The sequence below is a fragment of the Phoxinus phoxinus genome, assembly GCF_949152265.1.
Source record: "Phoxinus phoxinus genome assembly, chromosome: 7".
NCBI classification, from domain to species: domain Eukaryota; kingdom Metazoa; phylum Chordata; class Actinopteri; order Cypriniformes; family Leuciscidae; genus Phoxinus; species Phoxinus phoxinus.
The window spans coordinates 18,602,562-18,623,437 of NC_136882.1; the positions used below are offsets into that span (position 1 = coordinate 18,602,562).

General features: G+C 37.4%; 1 protein-coding gene across 1 annotated transcript; it reads right to left on the bottom strand.

The window, feature by feature from the left end:
• Positions 1-741: 741 nt before the first annotated feature.
• nxph2a (neurexophilin 2a) lies at positions 742-18,034 on the bottom strand. Its single transcript, XM_079617520.1, has 3 exons — positions 17,333-18,034; positions 17,081-17,223; positions 742-4,756 (listed from the first exon to the last, which is right to left on the bottom strand). The coding sequence occupies exons 2-3, from the start codon at positions 17,123-17,125 to the stop codon at positions 4,004-4,006; spliced, it is 798 nt and encodes a 265-aa protein (XP_079473646.1). The 5' UTR covers positions 17,126-17,223; positions 17,333-18,034; the 3' UTR covers positions 742-4,003.
• Positions 18,035-20,876: the final 2,842 nt, after the last annotated feature.

A 20,876-nucleotide genomic window follows, 5' to 3' on the forward strand; every position in this document is an offset into this window, starting at 1 on the left:
TGTGTCATCTAGTCACAATTTTACAAAAGACTACATTTTTAGACTCAATAGTGTTGCTTCCAATGAATTGGTCTACCAAACACAGACAAGTAGTGTGAAGTTGTCGCCCATAATCTTATTTGTGTAACCTGATTGAACTAGTCAAGACAATCCATCTCCGAACACGCTGTCCTCTGTGATCAGGAAATATTTGGATGCTGAGCATCAGAGTGTGACATTGCTATGTATGTCATATGGATGGATTGATGAATGTGTGAGTGGGAAATACAGATAGATTGATTGGCATCGATCTATCACTGTTTTGTTTTGAGCTGTGGTGTTAGTCAAACTGACAGTGATTTGGAGCAGTCTGTACATTGTGTCATGCTACACTGACTTGTTCTGTTAAAGGACATGTTTTGTGAAGATTCTGAAATCTGTTCCATCTTTTAAAAAAAAATTGTCTGAGAGATTGCCTGCAGTAACTCATTAAAAAAGTTTTTCAGCATTCAGTTTTCTGTATGATTTATATTCTATACTTCCATTCGAGACAAGTCTCTCATGCTCATCAATGCTGCATTTATTAGATTGAAAATAAATATGTTGTGAAATATTACACTTCCTATTTTAATATATTTTAAAACTTCTGTGATGGCAAAGCAGCAGGCATTACTCCAGTCTTCAGTGTCACATGATCCTTTAGAAATATGCTGATTTGGTGCTCAAAAACATTTATTATCAATTTTGAAAGCAGTTGTGCTGATTTTTATATATATATATATATGTGCATTTTTGGGACAAGTTTGGGACAGTTTAATGCATCCTTGCTGAAAATGTAATCTTACTGAGCCCAAACTGAACATCAAATATGATATGTTTATAAGTAATTTCTTGATTGGCAGTAGCAGTTTCCTAACAATTGGCAGTCAGATTTTTTTCTCTTGGTTTGGATTATGTACTATGTGCTTTATTCAGTCCTTATTCAGGGAATTAGATTTTCTTTAAAAAGAACATTGCATTTTTTTATGATCTCATCCCGAGTAGCTTGTTAGAGTTATTAAGTTTCGCAGGAAGTGAAATGCCATCTGCAAAATGACTAATGTTTTGACATTTTGGTTTGGTTATTTGTGAAAAACACATTTCAAAAGGGGCTATGGAATGGTCAAAAAGAGCAATAAAGACAACCGGACATCCAGCTGAATTTCAGATTGCATTTTGCTAAACATAATAGTCATTTTGCGTTTGATTAAACATTGCAGTGTTATGCTATAACTGCAGCACAAGTTGTGGTGCCATGACCATTGTAATCTTTGCAGAAGTCTCAACGTATTGTTCTCGCATCCTCCGTGATGGGGAAATCAGGGCTAATTAAAGCGAACAGCATGCAGTCCGTAATCTGAGCTATCAAACACACATCTTTTTCCCGAGCCAACATGCCGCTTCATGCCGACCGTTTTCCGCGGCTCCTAGGGAACTGTGATAACATATCACTATTAGAAATTCTCTCTCCCACTCCTGTCTGTCTGGAAGACAATTTTTAAGTGCACCACTGAGCTAATGAGACGTTGCGGATTCATACAGTTTTTTTTTTTCCATCATGGTACAATTCAGTTTTGTCTTTTGTTCTTTTCTTTTCTTCTGTGTGAATCGAGTGGTAGGAGGCCGTCTATGTTCAAAGCCAAAAACATGACAACCCATTCTGAAAGAAACAAAAGGTTAACACTTGTGGAAGAGTCCATCGTTTGCATGTGCATATAAACTAATGTAACACAATTCTATACATCAGAAAGCGTTTTATTGAATATGATCATGAATTAGAGCTTGAAGAAACGAAGCACATATCACAGGATGTAACGTTTTTTTATCCAGAGGTAATGTGATTTTGCACTATTTTTCACTTTTTGAAGAACCAGTGTTTTATGTGGTCATAAAAATGACAGAGAATATGCATGTGTTTTACTACAAATCTCACATATACTGTCTGGATATGCTTCATGGTGTTCTTTGTGACAGTCATATTGAATAAAAGCAATAAATTAACCCTCTATGGTACAATGTTGCTATATGGCAGCATCATTTTCCTTCAGTGGAAAAAAATAACTGTTGGAACTAACGTTGGAAATAAAAGGACATTTGAAAAAGAAACCAATAGGTTTAAGCCACTTGACATTTGATTTTGTCTCTTTACTTTGATTTGTTTTTTGGTCACCCAGAAGGTGCATTGAAGCGCCTTTATAAATAGCTTTATTGAATGAGAATGAACTTTTTCTTTTTAGTGAAATAGTGAAGTATAAATAAATTAAATTAAAAAGTTGTACAAAAAAATACTATTTTTGTCCTTCTACTTCAACATTTATGTTTAATTAAATGTGTTATTACTTGCTGTTTCTTTGTAATATCTGTGAAACTTGCTTGCAATTTATGAGTGAAAATTGTTTCAAAGTAAATCCTACACCACCTTTTTAGTGTAAATGGCAACCATAGAGGGTTAAAAGAACAGGCAGCTCTTTTCCTTGAGCGTTTTTTTGTATATTACAGATATTGAGGACAAAAATGAAGCGGTACAATTTGCAGTTGTGAAACTAAAGCTGTGATAAGCCAGATGACTAAAATCTACATCTACTTGATATAACTGTCAAACACCAAACGTAGGAAAATTGTTTGTGCTGTATTGAGAGAATAAAGAAACTAATTCATCATTAAAAGGCAAAATACACACGGTTTTAGTCACATTTATACACTATTCACAAAATTGCACACAGGATTATAAACTAAATACAATTATAAACAGCTATCTTTTTACCGACAAGTTCTTAATGCTAATGTTCGTGTGGCAAGACAATTAGAGTACAATTAATAATCCATCTGATTCTTCACTTCGAGCAGAACTGTGATCCAGATCAGTCGTCTTGATATGAGAACAATGAAATAAATGGCCATAATCTGTTTGGCACACACACAAAAACACATATGAAACCTGAGAATTCCAGTTCTGATTATCAGACTATGGCATTTCAACTGGTTCATTGTGACACACTGACATAATGTGCAAACAAAAAAATGATATCCTGGTACTGTTTTAAATGATGAAAGACAGTACAAGGCAGACTCGCATAATAATGTGTTTCATGTGCGTTTGCATAAATGTCTGTATTTACTCCCAACACATCTTTACTTTTTCGAGGAAAAAGTGTGATTCCAGTCCAAAGTCACTGGCATGAATAGAGGTTTAAGTCATGACTGACATGCTAAATTTCAGTTTTTGGCTTCGGTCCCCTCTGTCATGGTTTGTAAGTGAAATTTCCCACTATAATTAATGTTAATTAGAGCCTGGAAATGTGGATCTCTGTGGCGAGACCATGACAAAGGGTTGTTAACCGGCTGCCAGATTCACTAAATCCACCTGTCCAATGAATTGTTCTCTCGTGAGACATCTCAAATTACTCTTTGAAATTATACACAAATCTCAATTCACACATAGATCTCTTGTGAAATGCAAAATGACTAGGAGTAATTTGTATGTGATGTCTTTGCTGAATGATTTAACCGTTCGCATTTACCTTGACAACTGCATAAATGATTTCCACAATTTAGTGCCAACACATAGCTCAAACACACACACACACAAACACACACACACACACACACACACACACGTAAACCTCACAATAAAAAGGTGTTTCACTTATATTCTATCCTCTGTAGGTCTGTGATTTATTAACTTGACAAATAGCGAAAGGTGTTTTGGGGAAAGATTCCCAACAGAACTAACCCTAACCCCAACAGAACTCAAACCAAGGGATGGGATGTGGGACGTTTAAAGCCAAAAAAAAACACACACGTTGATCGGTTATTTTGCCATCACACGTCATGTGAGGCAAAAGGCAAAGGCAGAGGTTGAAGCACATGCCAGTAATGTAGCCTAATGCGAAACATCTGGATTTATTTTAATTGCTTCTAAATCAGATGAAACACATGGTGAAAATGAGGTCGACCATTCCCACTGTGGAGGATGGACTGGATCTTAACCTGTGGAAGCGTACGGCGTGTCACTGTGGTAGTTGTAATCTGGGCAGATTTTCTGCACCAGCTTATAGTCAGTGCTGTAAAAGGCGATGTAGATGCATATGACTTTGAAGGGCTTCGAGCAGAGCCAGGACACGTGGCTCTGGGTGGACTCTTGGTAACACACGTTGGATGGGTCATAGCTGCAGTGTGAAGTCTTTTTGCTGCGGTCCGTTTTCTGGTACTCGATACGACAGTTGAAAGATTTTGAGTCTTTCGTCTCCAGGGTGGACTGCTGGGCGAGCTCAAACTCCACCACCTTGGAAGGCGGCACCAGGCTCACGGAGACGTTCCCCAGGCCCGTGGAATTATGACGGAAGTAAACGCTGAACGTGCCGTTGCCGTGGTCCACTATCTTGCCTGTAATGAGGAGATTTAGTTTCACAGTCTTGATGTTGGAGTTGAAGTCACCCCAGCCGAACATTTTTTTAAACTTGCCCGTTTTCACGATGGGTCTGCGTTTAGTCCTGCTCTGCGACTCTCTGACATCTGTCTGGTTAGATAACCAGTCCCAGGAGTCCTCGATGTTTTCCAAATATGTAATCTCCCTCCTGTTGCTCTTGAACCCAGGGGATCCCCGGGCGAAAAGGCGCAGGGGGTTGAGAACACGGGGGCTGGCGCTTTTGGGGGAAGGGTTCTCCTCGTTTTCCCCCCAGTCCACAAGCCCCACCTCTGGAATATGGACTCTTCTGCATGTGACCTTCCAACAACACTGAGAAAAACACAAACACACAAACATGAGAATACATCATATTATATGTATATGTAATATTAACATTCTAATCTTTATTATAATCTTTATTATAAAACAGTACAGTGCAACAGAGCCCGTCCACTTTTTTAGCTGCCATGGTTGAATTGTTTTTCACATTCCTTTTTCCCATTGGGATTTTAAAGAAAGTCGTTGTATAAGAGTTATAAGCCATGAACAAAACCAACCAGTGAATCGCATCATTAGATTTTAAGCAAAAAGTATTTTAAAAATCAGACAAAAAGACAAGACTGTGTACTTTGGAGACTGTGTAACGGCTTTAATGTGGGATAGGAACTACAATGCCTTGAAGCATTGTAAAATAAAAAATGATCAAGAAATATAAAACTTAATTTAAATAAAATGGAAAGATGTTGGTTATATATATTTAGCATTCAAATATTTAAGTAGTTTGAGTGTATAGGTAAACTGATATGATGATATGTGATGATTGTCTTGGTAATATATGTGTACCTCTTAGTGTTTAAAAAACATTCAAATGATCTGCAATGGGTTTTCGAAAGTGTAAACACAAAATTATTTCTGCAATACACTGCAGTTCTGATCCTATGTGACAAATAACCTTTTTGCTCCAGGATTGAGTTCTGGTCCACTTAAGATAAAGTCTTAATAATTTGTAGAAATAAGCCAAACTAGTTTCGCTGGTAATTAGCGCAGGCTGCCATCCTGAGGCACGGCTGAGAGGATCATTTGCTGAAGCAGATGTGAAAGTAGGGCTGTTTGAAATCGCACAGACGAGCAACCCTGTATTTTCTCTATAATTACTAATCTTGCTGTAAGCTTAACAGCAGCATATGAGAACTCAGTCAGCAAAGGACTATGTTCATGAAGACATTTCCATCCAAAATGGTCTAGAGCATATTAGTATTTTATAGGCTGTGCTTTATCAAATATGGTTAAAATTCTATGTAAACAAAACATTTCTGATTGACTGAGTAAACTTTTAGATGGGTGTAAAATGTTGTTGTCAAAGAGTGTAATGGCTATAGAGAACATCATGCACAACATTATAAATGATGCAAACAGCCAGTAATAGCCCAGTAATTTGAAAGTTCCCTGTATAATGTGAAATCAATGTGTCTCCCATGGATTGGGGGGTTTGTTCATCTATCATTCTTCACAAAACTTAATTAAGACAATACCTCCACGTAAAAACACACAGCGAGAGAGGGAACACAGTGTAAATTTCCATAATGAATTTATGGGCTTCAGGTGAAACTTTCCAGCATCTTCAGAAAGTCCAATGAACAAAGAGGGAAGGATAACCCACAATGGAAACGAGAAAAAAGAAAGAGATTTGTGTCTGTGATGAAACATTTATTCACTTTTGAGTCCCCCTGGTCTTGTACAATGTTCGGTAAACTAGACCGCTCATATCTCTGTTCTTGCCTTGGTTGTGATTCACTTCATTTTTCATTTTGCAGACCTCAATGACTTGACAAGGGAAGATGAATACCATTCACATTTAGAGAAAATGTGGTGAGAGACAACTTCAGGTGAAGCAGGAAGGAGATGATAATGCTAATGTGGAAGCAGTTAAAGGATGATGAACAGCTGGGGAAATTGCTGTGACAAGTGGAGGGATCACAGGCAAAATAAAATGCTTTACTGCCTTGAGAGGAAAACTTAAAAGGTTGTGCTGACAATCAGTCCCAATCCTTTCCCTCTCTGCCTCACTCATGCTCTCTCTCTCTCTCTCTCTCTCTCTCTCTCTCTCTCTCTCTCTCTCTCTCTCTCTCTCTCTCTCTCTCTCTCTCTCTCTCTCTCTCACACACATGTAGGGTGGCAGTAATTCAACACGTATTTTGGTAATATGTTTGATGTCTAACTCAAGGGAAGGACTGAAGCTGTGACTTTGGTAGAGGTAAGCCATACAAGGTTTGCTAAGGGGAAAATCTAAGGACGTTAATTAAGAATTTAGTTAAAGTACAGTACTGTCCTGAAGGCTATAGAGTCAGAGTAATAGACAGATATTTACCTTTATTTTCTTCTTTCAGAAACAGCAGTTATATACAGTAATTAGCCTCAAAGTGTCATATCAGAATAACCAATAAGTACTTGGGGTACAGGGGTAGGGGATAGAATATACAGTTTGTACAGTAAAAAAAATAATCATTGGGATCATTGGAGTCTATGGAAACGTGTGCTGTCCTGGAAACCTTATGTTATGGGATCAAAATTTCACACAAGGATAGTATTACCAGAAACTTTTGACCTTGTGGGGACATTTTTTGGTCCCCATGAGGAAAACAGCTTATAAATCATCCTAAGCAGAAAGTGTTCTGTGATGGGTAGGTTTAGGGGTTAGTGTAACAGGGAAGAACATACAGTTTGTACAAATAAAAATCATGTCTATGGAAAGTCCCCATAAAACAAGGACATCCTGTGTGTGTGTGTGTGTGTACTTAAAACTTCAGTAAGAAAAGTCAGTAAGATTTAAATAGGCCAAGAACAGTGTAAAAGCCGGCTATTCGGCCCAACTTCCGGTTTCCGATCAGCCGGTGAAGGACACGCGTGTTCAAGTTTTTCCAGCGTCTCAAAGTAATTTGGTTTAAATAAGACATGTTCTCATATGCAATTATCTCGTTTTAATCTGACTCCATGAATTGAAAAGGTTCAATGTGAAATAAGGTTATGTTTACACTTAAAATAGTTACAACATGGATGTAATGAGATCATTTAAACCATTAATTGTGCCAAGCATAAATGTAAAATGTTACCTGAGAAAGATAAAGAGAGAGAGAGAAAAAGAGATCCAAAGGCAGAGCACCTTTGACTCAAAAGTAGCCAGCCTCCAAAAAGAGACAGAAGAAGAGTTACAATCTTGTTTTGTCATTTCCCCCGACCATGTGACTAACAGCCAGGTGTGAGATATTCAAACTAACCAATCAGACAATCACAATTTCCCCCACTGTCCAAAACCTCTGGCCTACAGGCCTAAATCCCTATCAGCACTGGTGTGTTGAAAATGTCTGAGTGAAAAGCAAATGTCTTTGTTCCCTTGAAATAATCTTGGATTATTTCCAACCTTACAACAGCATTTTTATTTTATAATGTTCTGTGAGGTCCACTCATTATGTTATCAATATGTTTATATACAAATAAAACATAATTTAAAAGTAATGCGGTATTTTTACCCTCTCCTTCAAACACTGCATTTTTGATATTGTGCCACACTCAAGACTTGGGAAATAAACGCCCATTGCTATGATTGGGTTTTGCATATTAAAATAATTTTCAACATCCCTACCATTACACGAGTGGAATAAATAAAAATAAATAAAAGCTGTTTTTGGACTAACAAGGAAGTTTTGGGTTCTGAAACTTACAGGACATTTTTATAGTACAAATTCTATGTACAAACTCTTATGCCAAAAGATGAAGGAAAATTAGATTTCTCAATTAATGACCCCATTTTTTTTTTTTTTTTGGAAAGAAGTCTCTTTCAGTAAAAACAGTCATATTGTTACATTGACATGAAACAGAAGGATTCACACAGGTAAAGTTATCAACAGGTTTATTTGCAGAATGTGATCGCAACAATGGAAGCAGGTGAGGAACTGATGAATATAGTGTTCAGGATGAGTAATGGCCTTATCTGTTGCAGGTTTTGAAATGGAGGTCGAGGCAGATGACTGAAGACAAGTCGTACTGGTCGGTATCATGCAGGTAAGAAGCCGTGTTCTTTGAGGGAACAACAAGACCAGACGATGGTGAACTGCAGTGGGAAGAGTTATGTAGTGCTGGATGATGATCAGTGAAGATTGGTGACAGGTGACAGTGATCTCTGTGATTGGGAAAGTGCATGCAGGTGAGGGCCAGGGAGGATGATGGGAAATGTAGTGAGGAGGTAGTGACTGTGACAGAAATATTATTACATTTTAAGATGTGTAAACTGTTTTCTATTTGAATATATTTTAAAATGTAATTCATCATTACTCTAGTCTTATTTAGTGCTCAAGAAACATTTATTATTATTATCAAAGTTTATCAAACAGTAGCAGCTTTAAATTTTTTAGTTGAAAATTTAAAATAAAAAAAATCCAGTAATCTTTGATGAATAGAAAGTTCAAAAGAACAGTATTTATTTGAAATATAAATCTGTGACTTTTTATCAATTTAATGCATCCTTGCTGAATTAAAGAATTAAAAAGAGTATATATCTGAACAGATAGATAGGCCTAGATACAGGTATAAAGATATACATATCATAAAAGCAGACATTAAAGGGTTTAAACCTCTGATAAATATCTGTATTTGGTAATGTATTGAACAATGTGTCAGTCACCCACACTGATAGCTGGCCCATTTTCATAGTGACAGCATCATAATATGACATCCACAAAGTGAGAAAAGAATCAGTCTAGACGTTCATCTGTAATGAGCATTATGGAGCAAGCTGTCTGCCAGTCCCTGGGGTAGACATATCTTTTACGGCCTGACATAAAGGTAATTGCCGTGGTGACCACAACTAGCCCTCTAGAAAGTTATTAAGAAGTCAGGGACATCTCAGTGGCGGATCATGGATGAGGATGCTGTTAAAATGCATTTGCTTCGTCTGGTGGTAGCACACCTCTGATGGCTGTGATGGCTCTCCAGCCCCGGGGCATGAATCTGTTTGGATGTCAGACCTGCACCTTCTTGTCATTTTCCGTCCATTTCTCTTTCTTGTGCTGTCTCCCTATTTCTCAGCCCCAGAGACTGTTTGTACAGCATGGTAGTGCAGCTGTGATTTGTACCTCATTTCGAGAATTTACTTCCTTGAAACTTTACTTTACTAAGGCTGGAGTACACTACACGACTTCTGCCTAGATTTTTGCCCTGTTTTCCAGTCTGGACGAGTTGATGCCAGTTGCTGAAAGTCATGCAGTCTGCAGAAATGGGACAGTTGACAGAGTTTTCTGAAAGGCGCTATATAAAATAAACATATTATTATTTTTATTAAACATATAGTATATGTTGGGCACAGACTCGAAAACAGATATTTTGAGCTGATTTCAGAACAAATGGTTTTTAATGAGGCACAATTTTCTGCATGGATTAGTTATGTTTGGGGACGATTTAAAAGTCGGGTAGCGTGATCCTCGGTTGTTTATATCTTTTTTTTTTCTTTTTTTTTATTAGCTGGCAATATATAAAAGCCTATAGTGGTTTATAATCTGTTCAGATTTTAAAAGACCAGTAGTGTATTCCAGCTTATCCTTATTAAACCATTCCATTCTACCTGTGAAGCGTTTTTTTCCATGGAAAATAAAATGACACTTTTTTTTTAACAGTTCATAGTGACCATGGCTGTCAAGTTCCAAAAAAGAACAATGAACATAAGACTTATGCACCATATTTCATGTTTTCTGAAGTCATATGATAGTTTTGTGTGAGAAACGGAAGTTTAAGTCTTCACACTAATAATACTGTAGTTCTCTCAACCAAGTCTAGGTCATGTTTATATCCAGAACTCAAAAACTCTACCCTTTTAAATCTAGATGCAAACGCATTAATGTCTGTTCCTTGGACATAGCTATTGTATGGATTCAGTAGTGGAATATAGCGTAGTTTTATTTATTTACGTATTCATGTATGTCTTATTGTTTTTTATTTATTATTATTGTATTGTTTTACTGCATAATTCAAGTGGGATAACATTATAATTTATTTATAGGCTTTTTTTGTGGAAAGACTGTAAAGAACAGACAAAAAAATGAAGGGAGAGAGAGGGGGGGATATGGAATGTTATTCAAACCTGAACGATTCTTGTGGGTCTAGTGGTCAACCATCTGAGATCACCTAAACCTACTCATGATGTTCTGTAATAAAACACATCTTAGCATGCTGTGTCATCAAATACACACCACACAATTACCCAGACCAAAATGTATATACTACACACACATAAGAGCATTTTGTTTAAGCCAAGGCACCCACAATGCAATCGAACTGCAGTTTCTTGTTAAACAGTACTGAACATGGCAGCAGCTGCCTCTCCATTACACCTTTCCAGCCTCCTGTTCCTCCCCAAAGTCTCTGTCGTTTTATTCCTTTCTTTGCCTCTCTCTCTTTGTCTCCCCACTGTTTCTCCTGTGTGGTGTTACAGGGCATTTCATTTGTAATGATTCACACAAAGAGCAGTTTCAAGAGAAGGCCCCAAAGGCCTTGAGGAGGCAGGTGGGGTCCTGAGTCTACACACGGCCGCAGAATAGATTGCTACCCTGATGGGTGAAACAGCCGCAAACCCGAAACCCATCACTCTTAATCAAGAGCCGGGCTGCTAACAAATGGCAGGTTTTCAGCGGAGAGGATCAAAGAGAGAAATCCTCACCCTCAGCCGGGACTGATCGCTGAACTGTACGCTGTGCTGCATGTCTAATGCCATATAATCCCCGCTGTCATTAGCACCTGACCCTTACAGAGCCAAACGCTCATGCATGGCTGCCTTATGCACCGGACCCTTAAATCATCCGGTCAGACCTGTAGCCAATCAGAGGTACGGTCGCTTTCAATGACTTCCAATTAAAGTGATGTGAGGTCAATGAAATGTGTGCTTTAACATTTGTACGTAACTTCATTTCAATTTTAATTCGGAACATGTCAAAACTCTAATCTATTTTATTCATGTGCTATAGATAAGATAAATAATAATAATAATAAGAAGAAAACCCTGCACAGATGTGCCAGTCGTATTTCAGTACTTTCACTTTCTCAGCTGGGTAATATGGTATGGGAGTAATTTTGTGATTATGCATCATATAAATGCATCAACTAAATAGTACATTATAAAAAATACAAAATGTAATATTTTTAGTAACGGCAACTCAATGCACGTATAACGGTAATAATAAAGATATAGTTCAAAATATCATTCTAAATATAAAAGAATAGCAGAGTTCACAGTCACACCAGAACTATGAAAACGGCAGAGAAACAATATCATTGGAATCACTTTCCAGCTGATGAACGATAAAAACATTGAAAAACAATCAGAATCTGCTTAAAGAGCTTGAGCCTTAAAGTGGCAAATGTCAAAATTACAGCGCACACACATAGAGTGATATTGTGCGATCGTGTGGACTTTAATATCGTTAACTTTAAGTTCTTGGTGTGAACGGGCCTTTAAGTGTCCTAGAGCAGTGGTTCTCAACGGAAGCAGGGGCCGATAAGAGGCCTAAGCAAACTTCTAAGGGAAGAGACAAAACAAAGTTTTAAAATACGATAACATTACGATATTAATTTAATTAACTTACAACCTAAACAACATTTAGTTTTCTTTGAAGAACCAGGGTTCCTACCCAGCAAGCAATTCTGCATTTAAAAGACGTCTAATAGCCGTCCAAACACAGCCCTGACGTCTAGGCTAAAACCAGGCAAAATTTGGACTGTCAGTGAACATTTAATAGACGTCTAACCATAACCCAAGAACAGACTAGTCATATAAAACTATATAAAACATAAATAAACTAAATAACATGTCAAAGAAATGGGGTAGCCTGATTTTAAAAGAGTTATTTCTAGACCGAAGTTATTTCTTATTTCCGAAGACCTGGATAAGTCAATAAATTAATTCAAATGCCAGGGGCATTTTTATAAAGAAAAAAGTTTCTTGTTATGCCAAACTCTAAAATATTTGGTAGAAACTGTCCATAAAATATACATATTTTTAAGTGATGTAAAAGTCATGGAAATGAATTGGTTAAAAAGAGTGGAATCCCTGAAGAATATTCAACTCTTAAAACATCTAGAATTATGAAATGTAAATGATTAGGTTACTTATTTTTATCTATAGGCAAAATAAGATTTTGGAGAGCGGACATGTTTGACATTAACAAAATGAAAGAGTTATAATGTCAAATTGAATAGATGCGTTAACAGCTTTAAACATGTTTAATTAATTGAATGCGTTAACGCCCTAAATATGTCAACAACCGTGGTATCAAACTGCTGAAAAACATGTGAAAAAGCATTAAGGACCAACATAAATGGAGTCAGACAAGGTGCTATTGTATTGCATTTTACCGTACATCATAACCTGTTAATAAGATCAGGACTGTTAGGTGAGAAGTGATTCTTATTCTTTCTTTCCCCTTTAATACCTGTCGGTTCTTTGTTCCAAACTCTGCTGGTGTACTAACTATCATCCCATCAACACCTCTACAATCCCATTATACCCATCTGTCAGATCTTTGTTCCTACAAATGTGTCTGACATTTCCTCAGCAAGAATAACAGCTATGATCACAAGTTTCACATGCAAAGACAACACTGCAGAGAAATGATCGGGAAAAAAAAACGTGCATGAAAATGTTCGCGGCACTTCAAACTTTCTCATTGGAAGCACTTCTGATGTTCCATTTGTTCACCTTAATTTCCCTCTTTGCTTTGGATGAAGATCATACAAATATAAATAGTGAGAAGCATGCATGTGAAGCATATGCAGCAGCCCTTCGTCAGCGCAGCGTTACAACTGACAGTACAGATGTCTCTGTTCTTTGATTAGGATGAATCATAACTGTTTTCAGACATACCAGTCTCTTTTGAATACAATGAAGCAGCAGCAGTGGAAAAAATAAGTCTTTTTTGGTTCATAGAAGCGGAGCTGAAATCCCCACATCAGAGTGACAAAACAAGAGACCACGGGATGAATTAAAAAATGAAGGTAAAGAAAATATGACCGAGATGTGAAATAGCTGAAAGCTCAAATAGAGATTCATTGAAATGAGAAAAACTATTTCATCTTTTAACATGAATAACAAACAAATAGTAAATCTGCAGACTTAAAGAGATAGTTCACCCAAAACTAAAATTAAAATTGTGTCATCATTTAATCACCCATGTCCTTCCAACCCTGTATGATTTCTTCTCACAAAAAAAAAAGATACTTTGAAAAATGTCTTAGTGTTTTGTTTTGGTTTTTGACCGTACAGTGAAAGCTAAAGAGCGTTCTTCAAAAAAAAAACGTCTTTTGCATTCTGCAGAACAAAGAAAGTCGTAATACAGGTTTGGAAGGACAGAGATGCTACACAACACATCTATCATGATATAAAGCCTGAAATATACAGGCCTGTCCTTCAGCTCTGCAACACTCCGAAATCACAGTTTCCAGCCCATAAGTGGAAAAGCATTGATTTTATATCTCAGGTAATGGATGACCCTGGCATTACATCCATGGCAAAAATAAAAGTCAGAACTTTGACAAATGACATTAACATAAACTGTCTAATGTGTGAGACACACATTTAAGATTGCACTTGCAAACCGTTTAGAGTAACTATCTGCAGTTCAAGTGACCAATGAGCCAAACCAACAACTTTCATTTTTAGATTTCTATAGAAATAAATTCATACTAATTTATGAAATTCCATTTGAAATTAACACGAAGAATACTAAGAGAACATTCCAAGGCCAACAATTGCAGTCCAGGCTCATTTGTGCAGTCTTTCTAAATAATAATAATAATTTTAGTAGTAGTAGTAGTATTATGATCACTGGAGTGGTGAGAAACTGTCATCCTAAATCACTGAGTTTGATCACCATGTTTCCATATATGTTCTGTCAAGAAAATCTATCAATTAAAATCTGTCATTATTCATTCACAATAAATGTGTCTAGATGAAAAGTAGATATCTTGAAAACCAACTATGAAAACCAACAGCAAACTAAAAACGATGGCAACATGTAAATGGCACCTGCTCTTAGGTGTGACATTAATTCCTGTGTTTTTCCACATAAAATTAACAAACACGGGAAAGTGCACACCACCCAACATCACTGCTTAGAACGGTAAATGTCACAGACAACATTGTTTATGAGGGATTACTGAGGCCAGGCTTCTGGAAAGCAACAATGACCCCAATATAGACACAGATACACATCACTGGTGTATAAGCCCAGCGCTGATAATGCCAATCTAGAGCGAAACGCTCATATTTACAGACGCACTCACTGAAACCCTCATGTAATCTCTCTCGCAGGAATTTCTGGGTTACTGGACCTACAAACAGATTTCATGACTCTATTCTTTTTATGCTTTTTCCCTCTCATTTGGTGTCCTCAGCCCAATTTTTAGAGCCCGATGTACGTTCTTCCCTCACATGGCAAATCCAGCGAGGGCTTGATGTGAAGACTCGGGCTGCAGCAGGTTCTGAAGAATATAAACAGCGTTTTTTATTGTCCAGAGGGACGGGTGTGTGAAAGAGACGAGGGCCTTATCACAGCCCAGCAGCTCTGTAATTCGCCTCCGTGATACAGCACCAGAGCGGAGAACCTTACACGGCTGGCACAATCCAAAGACGGATTAGTTTTTCTGACATAAGCTTCCTGAAAAACTAATCAATCAGGCCATGCGGCATTATCAGAGGCATAAGATTAAAGCGTGGCTCCTAATCCGAGCACTGTAAATTTTTAGTAAATTCTCCACCGCTAGTTTTCCTCCAGTAAATAAATAATGAAATCAAAGCTAATTGCGCACAAAGACAGCGGGAGAGCTGGACGACCTCGCGATAGGGAATTCACTGCGAATCATTATTGCGGCTTTAAATTTGCTCTCCATAAACCATTGAAGTCTGCGTATTCAAACGCGCCCTCTGAGTTCAGATTTCGGCTGAGGCAGGGTTTCATATTGAAATAACTGTGAGGACATTAAACTGACAGACATTTCTGTGGTATTCTTACAGACCAACATCATATAAGTGTTTGAGTGAACAAACATCTGTGTGATGTCTGGAGTTGTATGGACATCACACACCACCTTCCTAAATTACACATCATCTCTTCTTTCAATCAGCAAAGCAGTGCTCTGGAAAATCTTGAGCACAGATTGATGGCTGTTATATGCTTCTTATCTATGAACAAGAGCAAAGCACAACGGCGAGCAGCAGAGGGGGTGTTGAAGAGAGCGGCGCTCTGGCAGCAAAGGCCAACTGCGCTGAACTTCAGCCATGCAGAGAACAATCATTATACAAAGATGAGGAATGAAAGCAAATGTGTCTAAACAATAGAGTCGTGCCGTTGTGCTCAAGTGGATTTAGTGCTGATCACATTGTTCTCTGTCCTGCTCTCAGAGGTTGACTGCAGCAGATGTCATGGAATGAATAGTTACTAGTGTGTAGGCTCTGACCCTCTTATCTGTCCCTAGGGAGCCACACAGATGCTGGGCTACTTCTCCAGTATTTGAAACCACTGTGTGTGTGTGTGTGTGTGTGTGTGTGTGTGTGTGTGTGTGTGTGTGTGTGTGTGTGTGTGTGTGTGTGTGTGTGTGTGTGTGTGTGTGTGTGTGTGTGTGTGTGTGTGTGTGTGTGTGTGTGTGTGAGGGAGAGAGACTGTAGGGACTCTAATCCATTGGGACGCTGCCTTTGGAGGATTGTACAAAAGTGGATGTACTCATAAACAGAAGCCATTCCCACAGGTACAGCCGAATGCAACGGACAGCCAAATTTGAAAAATTATTATGTGCAAGGTTGGATTTCTTCATAAATGCATCTAACTGAAAAGGACGTTTGTATGCAGTTCTGTGACACTGATGATTTTTAAGTGGTTTAGAAACCATCTAAAATTACCAGTCAGAGTTTTATGCAATAAAATGACTGAATCATTTTTCTCCAAAAGTGCATGTGACTACCCTTCTCATCACAATCTGCTTGTTACTAAAATTAAAATAAGATCAAAAATTGAAGAATGAATAATAGGCTACACAATAATACACATCTTTGCTTTTTCTCTATGAATAGAAAATATTTAATTTGCAAAGTTACACTCAGTCGAGAATAAGATGGTTCATAGTCTTTTGTTTTATCTGCTATACATCCACACCTGCATCCTGTACATCTGTTTCTCCCAATATTTGTATTTTTTTTTCCCCTCAGTACAGCATTCATGGTACTAAGTAATTCAACGTTTCTAAAGCTCTTAAAAGTTGAATACAATTCAGAATAAAATCCTGGCTTTATGTAGTTAACATTTATTTTCAACATTGTATTGACTTCATTGCATAGTTAAATCAAATTAATGCACCAGTATGCATGAGAGAAATAAAAAGTTAAATGAGTATTTCTACTTTCTACCAGGAAAAGCAAATAGAAAAGAGATTAAAAAGACTATGGATAATGAGTGAATCATTATCAGAATTAAGCAGATACTGTACTGTTATTTTTATTTAACTAGTTTAACTGAAATAATCTAAGTATTTAACTGAAAAGTATGCATTTGCTTAAAGTTTGCACATACTTGCATACAGTTTTCATAAAGGCTATGTGTAAATGGAAAGAATGGTACTCACCTTGTGAAAACAGAACAGGAGCAAAACAGCCGAAACAATCTGCATCTTGACTACAGAAAATTGTCTTTGACTCTTACTTGGGGTGGGAGAAGCAAATATCCAATTCACAGGGTTTACAAGAAGGTGCCATTGCTCTCAACTACCTGAATAAAAAAATAAAAAAAATGACACGAAAATGAATGCGTTTATCAGAAGATTACTGTCTGAAGTGTTGAATGGCATCATATTCCATAAAGCAAAATGTTTGCTTACCCTTGGCAAAAGGTGTTGATCATGTTGAAAAGTGATGGTAACCAGCGGGGTTTATGACGGCACAGCTGAAGAAGGTCCCACAGGCGTCAGTGATACTGATAAATGTGCTCGGGACAGGAAATGCTGCTTTTAGATAGATTTGTATTGGAAAGTAGTGTCCGAGTGGCGACGGAACGCAGCGATGACTTACGAAACGCGCCGAGTCCGATCAGTGCGACGGTGTGAAGCCTCGCAGCATTTTGCGTGATTGATGCGAGTGCTCGCTCGCGCAGTCCGCCGTGTGTCTTCTTGTTTATGGCAGTTTGTTTTGATTAAAGTTTTATACAGCCCCAAAGTAGAGTCGATTTTTTTACCAAAAGCTCAATATCTTAGTTGGTTCGTCTGTAGTTTGATTTGTGAATGTGTGTAGTGATGTGAATCCCTCTTTGAAGTGCTCTTCAGATTTAGCGCCTGTGAGGGACTCTCAACCGAGAGACGTCAACTGTAGATTAACCCATTGTAGACAGGTGTCTGTTTTTTCTTGTCTTTATCTGAGGTAAGGGTTTCATAGAGACAGAATGACATACTGTCAGCATTACTAATTTATTCGCATATGTAGGGGTGTTTTAAAAGTTGTTGAAAGATTCCGAAAATGTTTTTGAGGTGACGAACAAAGTGCCCTGCTCAAGACTAGAGAAACCCGTCCATAAAGTAGGCTAGGATAATTATTGTAGGCGTGTAGTCTAGTAGTTTAATAGGGTTATTATTTAATTAATATGTTACTGAAGGCTGCATAAGCCACAGTAATATCATTAGAGAATAGAGAGAGAGAGAGAGAGAGAGAGAGAGAGAGAGAGAGAGAGAGAGAGAGAGAGAGAGAGAGAGAGAAGGCTATAGTAAGACTTATGATGCGTTTTACCCAAGGTGAAATATAGTGCAATAACAATAAAATGTTAACATTGCAAAAATTGTTAGTGTTCAATGTGTGTCTGGAGTAGGCTACTGGTATGTATGCAGTTAAACCTTGAGCAGAACAACTTGAATGCAGTTAGCCTAACACAATCTAGTTTGTATAGTCCTATAGCGCCACCATGTGTGCAAACTGCATCAAAATTATGGTATATTTTATGGCTGTAATATTTTATCATTTTCAATTAGATATCAACCGTTCTTTCAATTAGTTAATTATTTAAAAAAAATATGTAGCTACTGATTCTGAATGTTAATAACGAGTAGCCTATTATGTCAAATGTATTTTGAATGTCAAATTGAAGTATTTAAACGTCTGGTCTATCCAAACCAAAAATTAAATGGAGTGAAATTAAAATGTTTCAAAGGATATAATAACCTAGTATATTTAGGCAATGCAAGGCAGTTGTAGGCTATTTATATAGCACGTTTCAGCAGAAGTGCAATTCAAGGTGCTTTACAAAAAAAAAAAAAAAAAAAAAAAAAATTAAGAACAACATTTAAAACAGATTAAATACAAGAATTAGAAATTACAATACAGTAAAGTGAATGAATGAATTGAAAATAAGCAACATTAAAAAGATTGGTCTTCAACCTTGATTTGTGATCTATCCCGGTGGATGTGAGGACCCGAGCAGCGGCATTTTGAATAAGCTGCAACTGTCTGATAGATTTTTCCGGGAGAAACTGTTACAATAGTCAAGTCTAAAAATAAAGGCATGGATAAGTTTTTCCAAGTCCTTTTGGCACATAAGTCCTTTAACCCTTGATATATTTTTAAGATGGTAAGCAGACTTTGTTACAGCCTTAACATGATTGTTAAAGCTCAGGTCTGGGTCCATAATTACACCAAGATTTCTGGCTTTGTCGATTGTTTTTAGGATTGTTGTTGTTTGGAGATGAGTGCTGACTTTTAGGCGTTCGTCTTTTGCTCCAAAAACAACCACCTCAGTTTTTTCCTCATTTAATTGTAGAAAATTCTGGCACATCCAATAATTAATTTGTTCAATGCACCTAGCCAGTTCTTGTATTGGCCTGTAGTCTTCAGGTCACAAGGTTATGTAAACTTGCGCGTCGTCCGCATAACTGTGATAACTAATGTAGAGGAAGCATGTAGATATTGAACAGTAGAGGTCCCAGGATGGAGCCTTGGGGAACTCCACACGTCATACTTGTATGCTCAGATGTAAAACTACCTATGGACACACACATAGTAGTTTATATTTTTTAAGTAAGATTCAAACCACTTTAGTACTGAGCCGGAAAGGCCTATCCAGTTTTCCAATCAGTTTAGTATGTCGTGGTCGACTGTGTCAAAAGATCTAGCAATACTAGAACTGTAGTTTTGCCACTATCTGTGTTTAGGTGGATGTCATTAAAGACCTTAACAAGAGCCGTCTCAGTGCTGTAATGTGGTCGGAAACCCGACTGGAAGGCATAAAAAATATTGTTGTGGGCCAAAAAAATTTTTACTTGTTGAAAAAATACTTTTTCAATTATTTTACTTAAAAATGGAAGGTTTGCTATTGGTCTATAGTTGTCCATTAGTGACACATCTAAATTGTTATTTTTCAAGAGTGGCTTGATTACTGCAGTTTTTAGGGCCTGTGGGAAGATACCTGCTTGAAGAGACATGTTTACAATTTGCAAAAGTTCTAAGACCAAACAGTTTGAAAAAATGTTTTAAAGGTCTGTCGGCAGGATATCAAGGCAACAGGAGGAGGTTTTCAGATGTTGTATAATATTTAAAATTTAGGTTAATATTCAAAAGTATAAACTGAACGCACTTAGCTCTTAAAAAAAATTCAAAGAGACGGGGGAGATTTTACCATCAAATAAACCATTGAAGTTTGCAAAGCAACCTGTTCAGTGTTTTCTCAGTGTCCTGACTATGAGTCTTAAGAACACACCAGATGATGATTACTGAACTGAACTGAATATAATTCTCATAATCATATCATTTTACAATTGTACTTTCCCATCTCCTGCCAGAACATTCTTTTTAGTGCACCAGCAGCAGAGCAGTTCAACCATTTCAGTTAGGCCAACTACTTAACTACTTACTACTTTAGTTACAAACACACAATAAACTGTCACAGTAGTACAAACCATCAGGTGTTAGCTGGAAATATGTCACAAATAAATTAAACGCATAACTGTTTTTAAATGTATAACATTATTGTATTGTTTGGAGTTCTGCTCCACCATGACTTTACAAAAAGTTATTGTGTACTGTTTCATGTTGATTGAAAATATTAAGAATAGTCTGGTTCCTTTTATCATATAGTTTTGGCAACATGCCAGTACAACCGTAAGCATAATGCTTTTTGTCAAATAACCATATTGCAAATAATTTAAAACAGTTTGGCTCCCCACTGCAGTGCAAGCATGACCATGCGTATTCTAAAGATTGTATGTAAGCTACAAGTGGTCGATGTGCGTTGAAAGACTTGTCAGGCAGGTCACAGATAAATGAGTGCAAACAGAAAAGGGTGAGAGGTTTTAGGAGGCTTTGTCATCTTGACTGGAGTAGTCATTTCAGCTCAATGTCCACACTCTGCCTGGAAGGCGTTTAGTTACAGTCTAGCTTTTAAAA

Excerpts from the sequence above, each read along its gene's own strand:
- nxph2a (XM_079617520.1), bottom strand. The coding sequence starts at position 17,125 with ATGCAGATTGTTTCGGCTGTTTTGCTCCTGTTCTGTTTTCACAAG. Across the intron at positions 4,757-17,080 it reads TCCTGTTCTGTTTTCACAAG|TGTTGTTGGAAGGTCACATG; the intron begins GTGAGTACCATT and ends TGTTTTTCTCAG.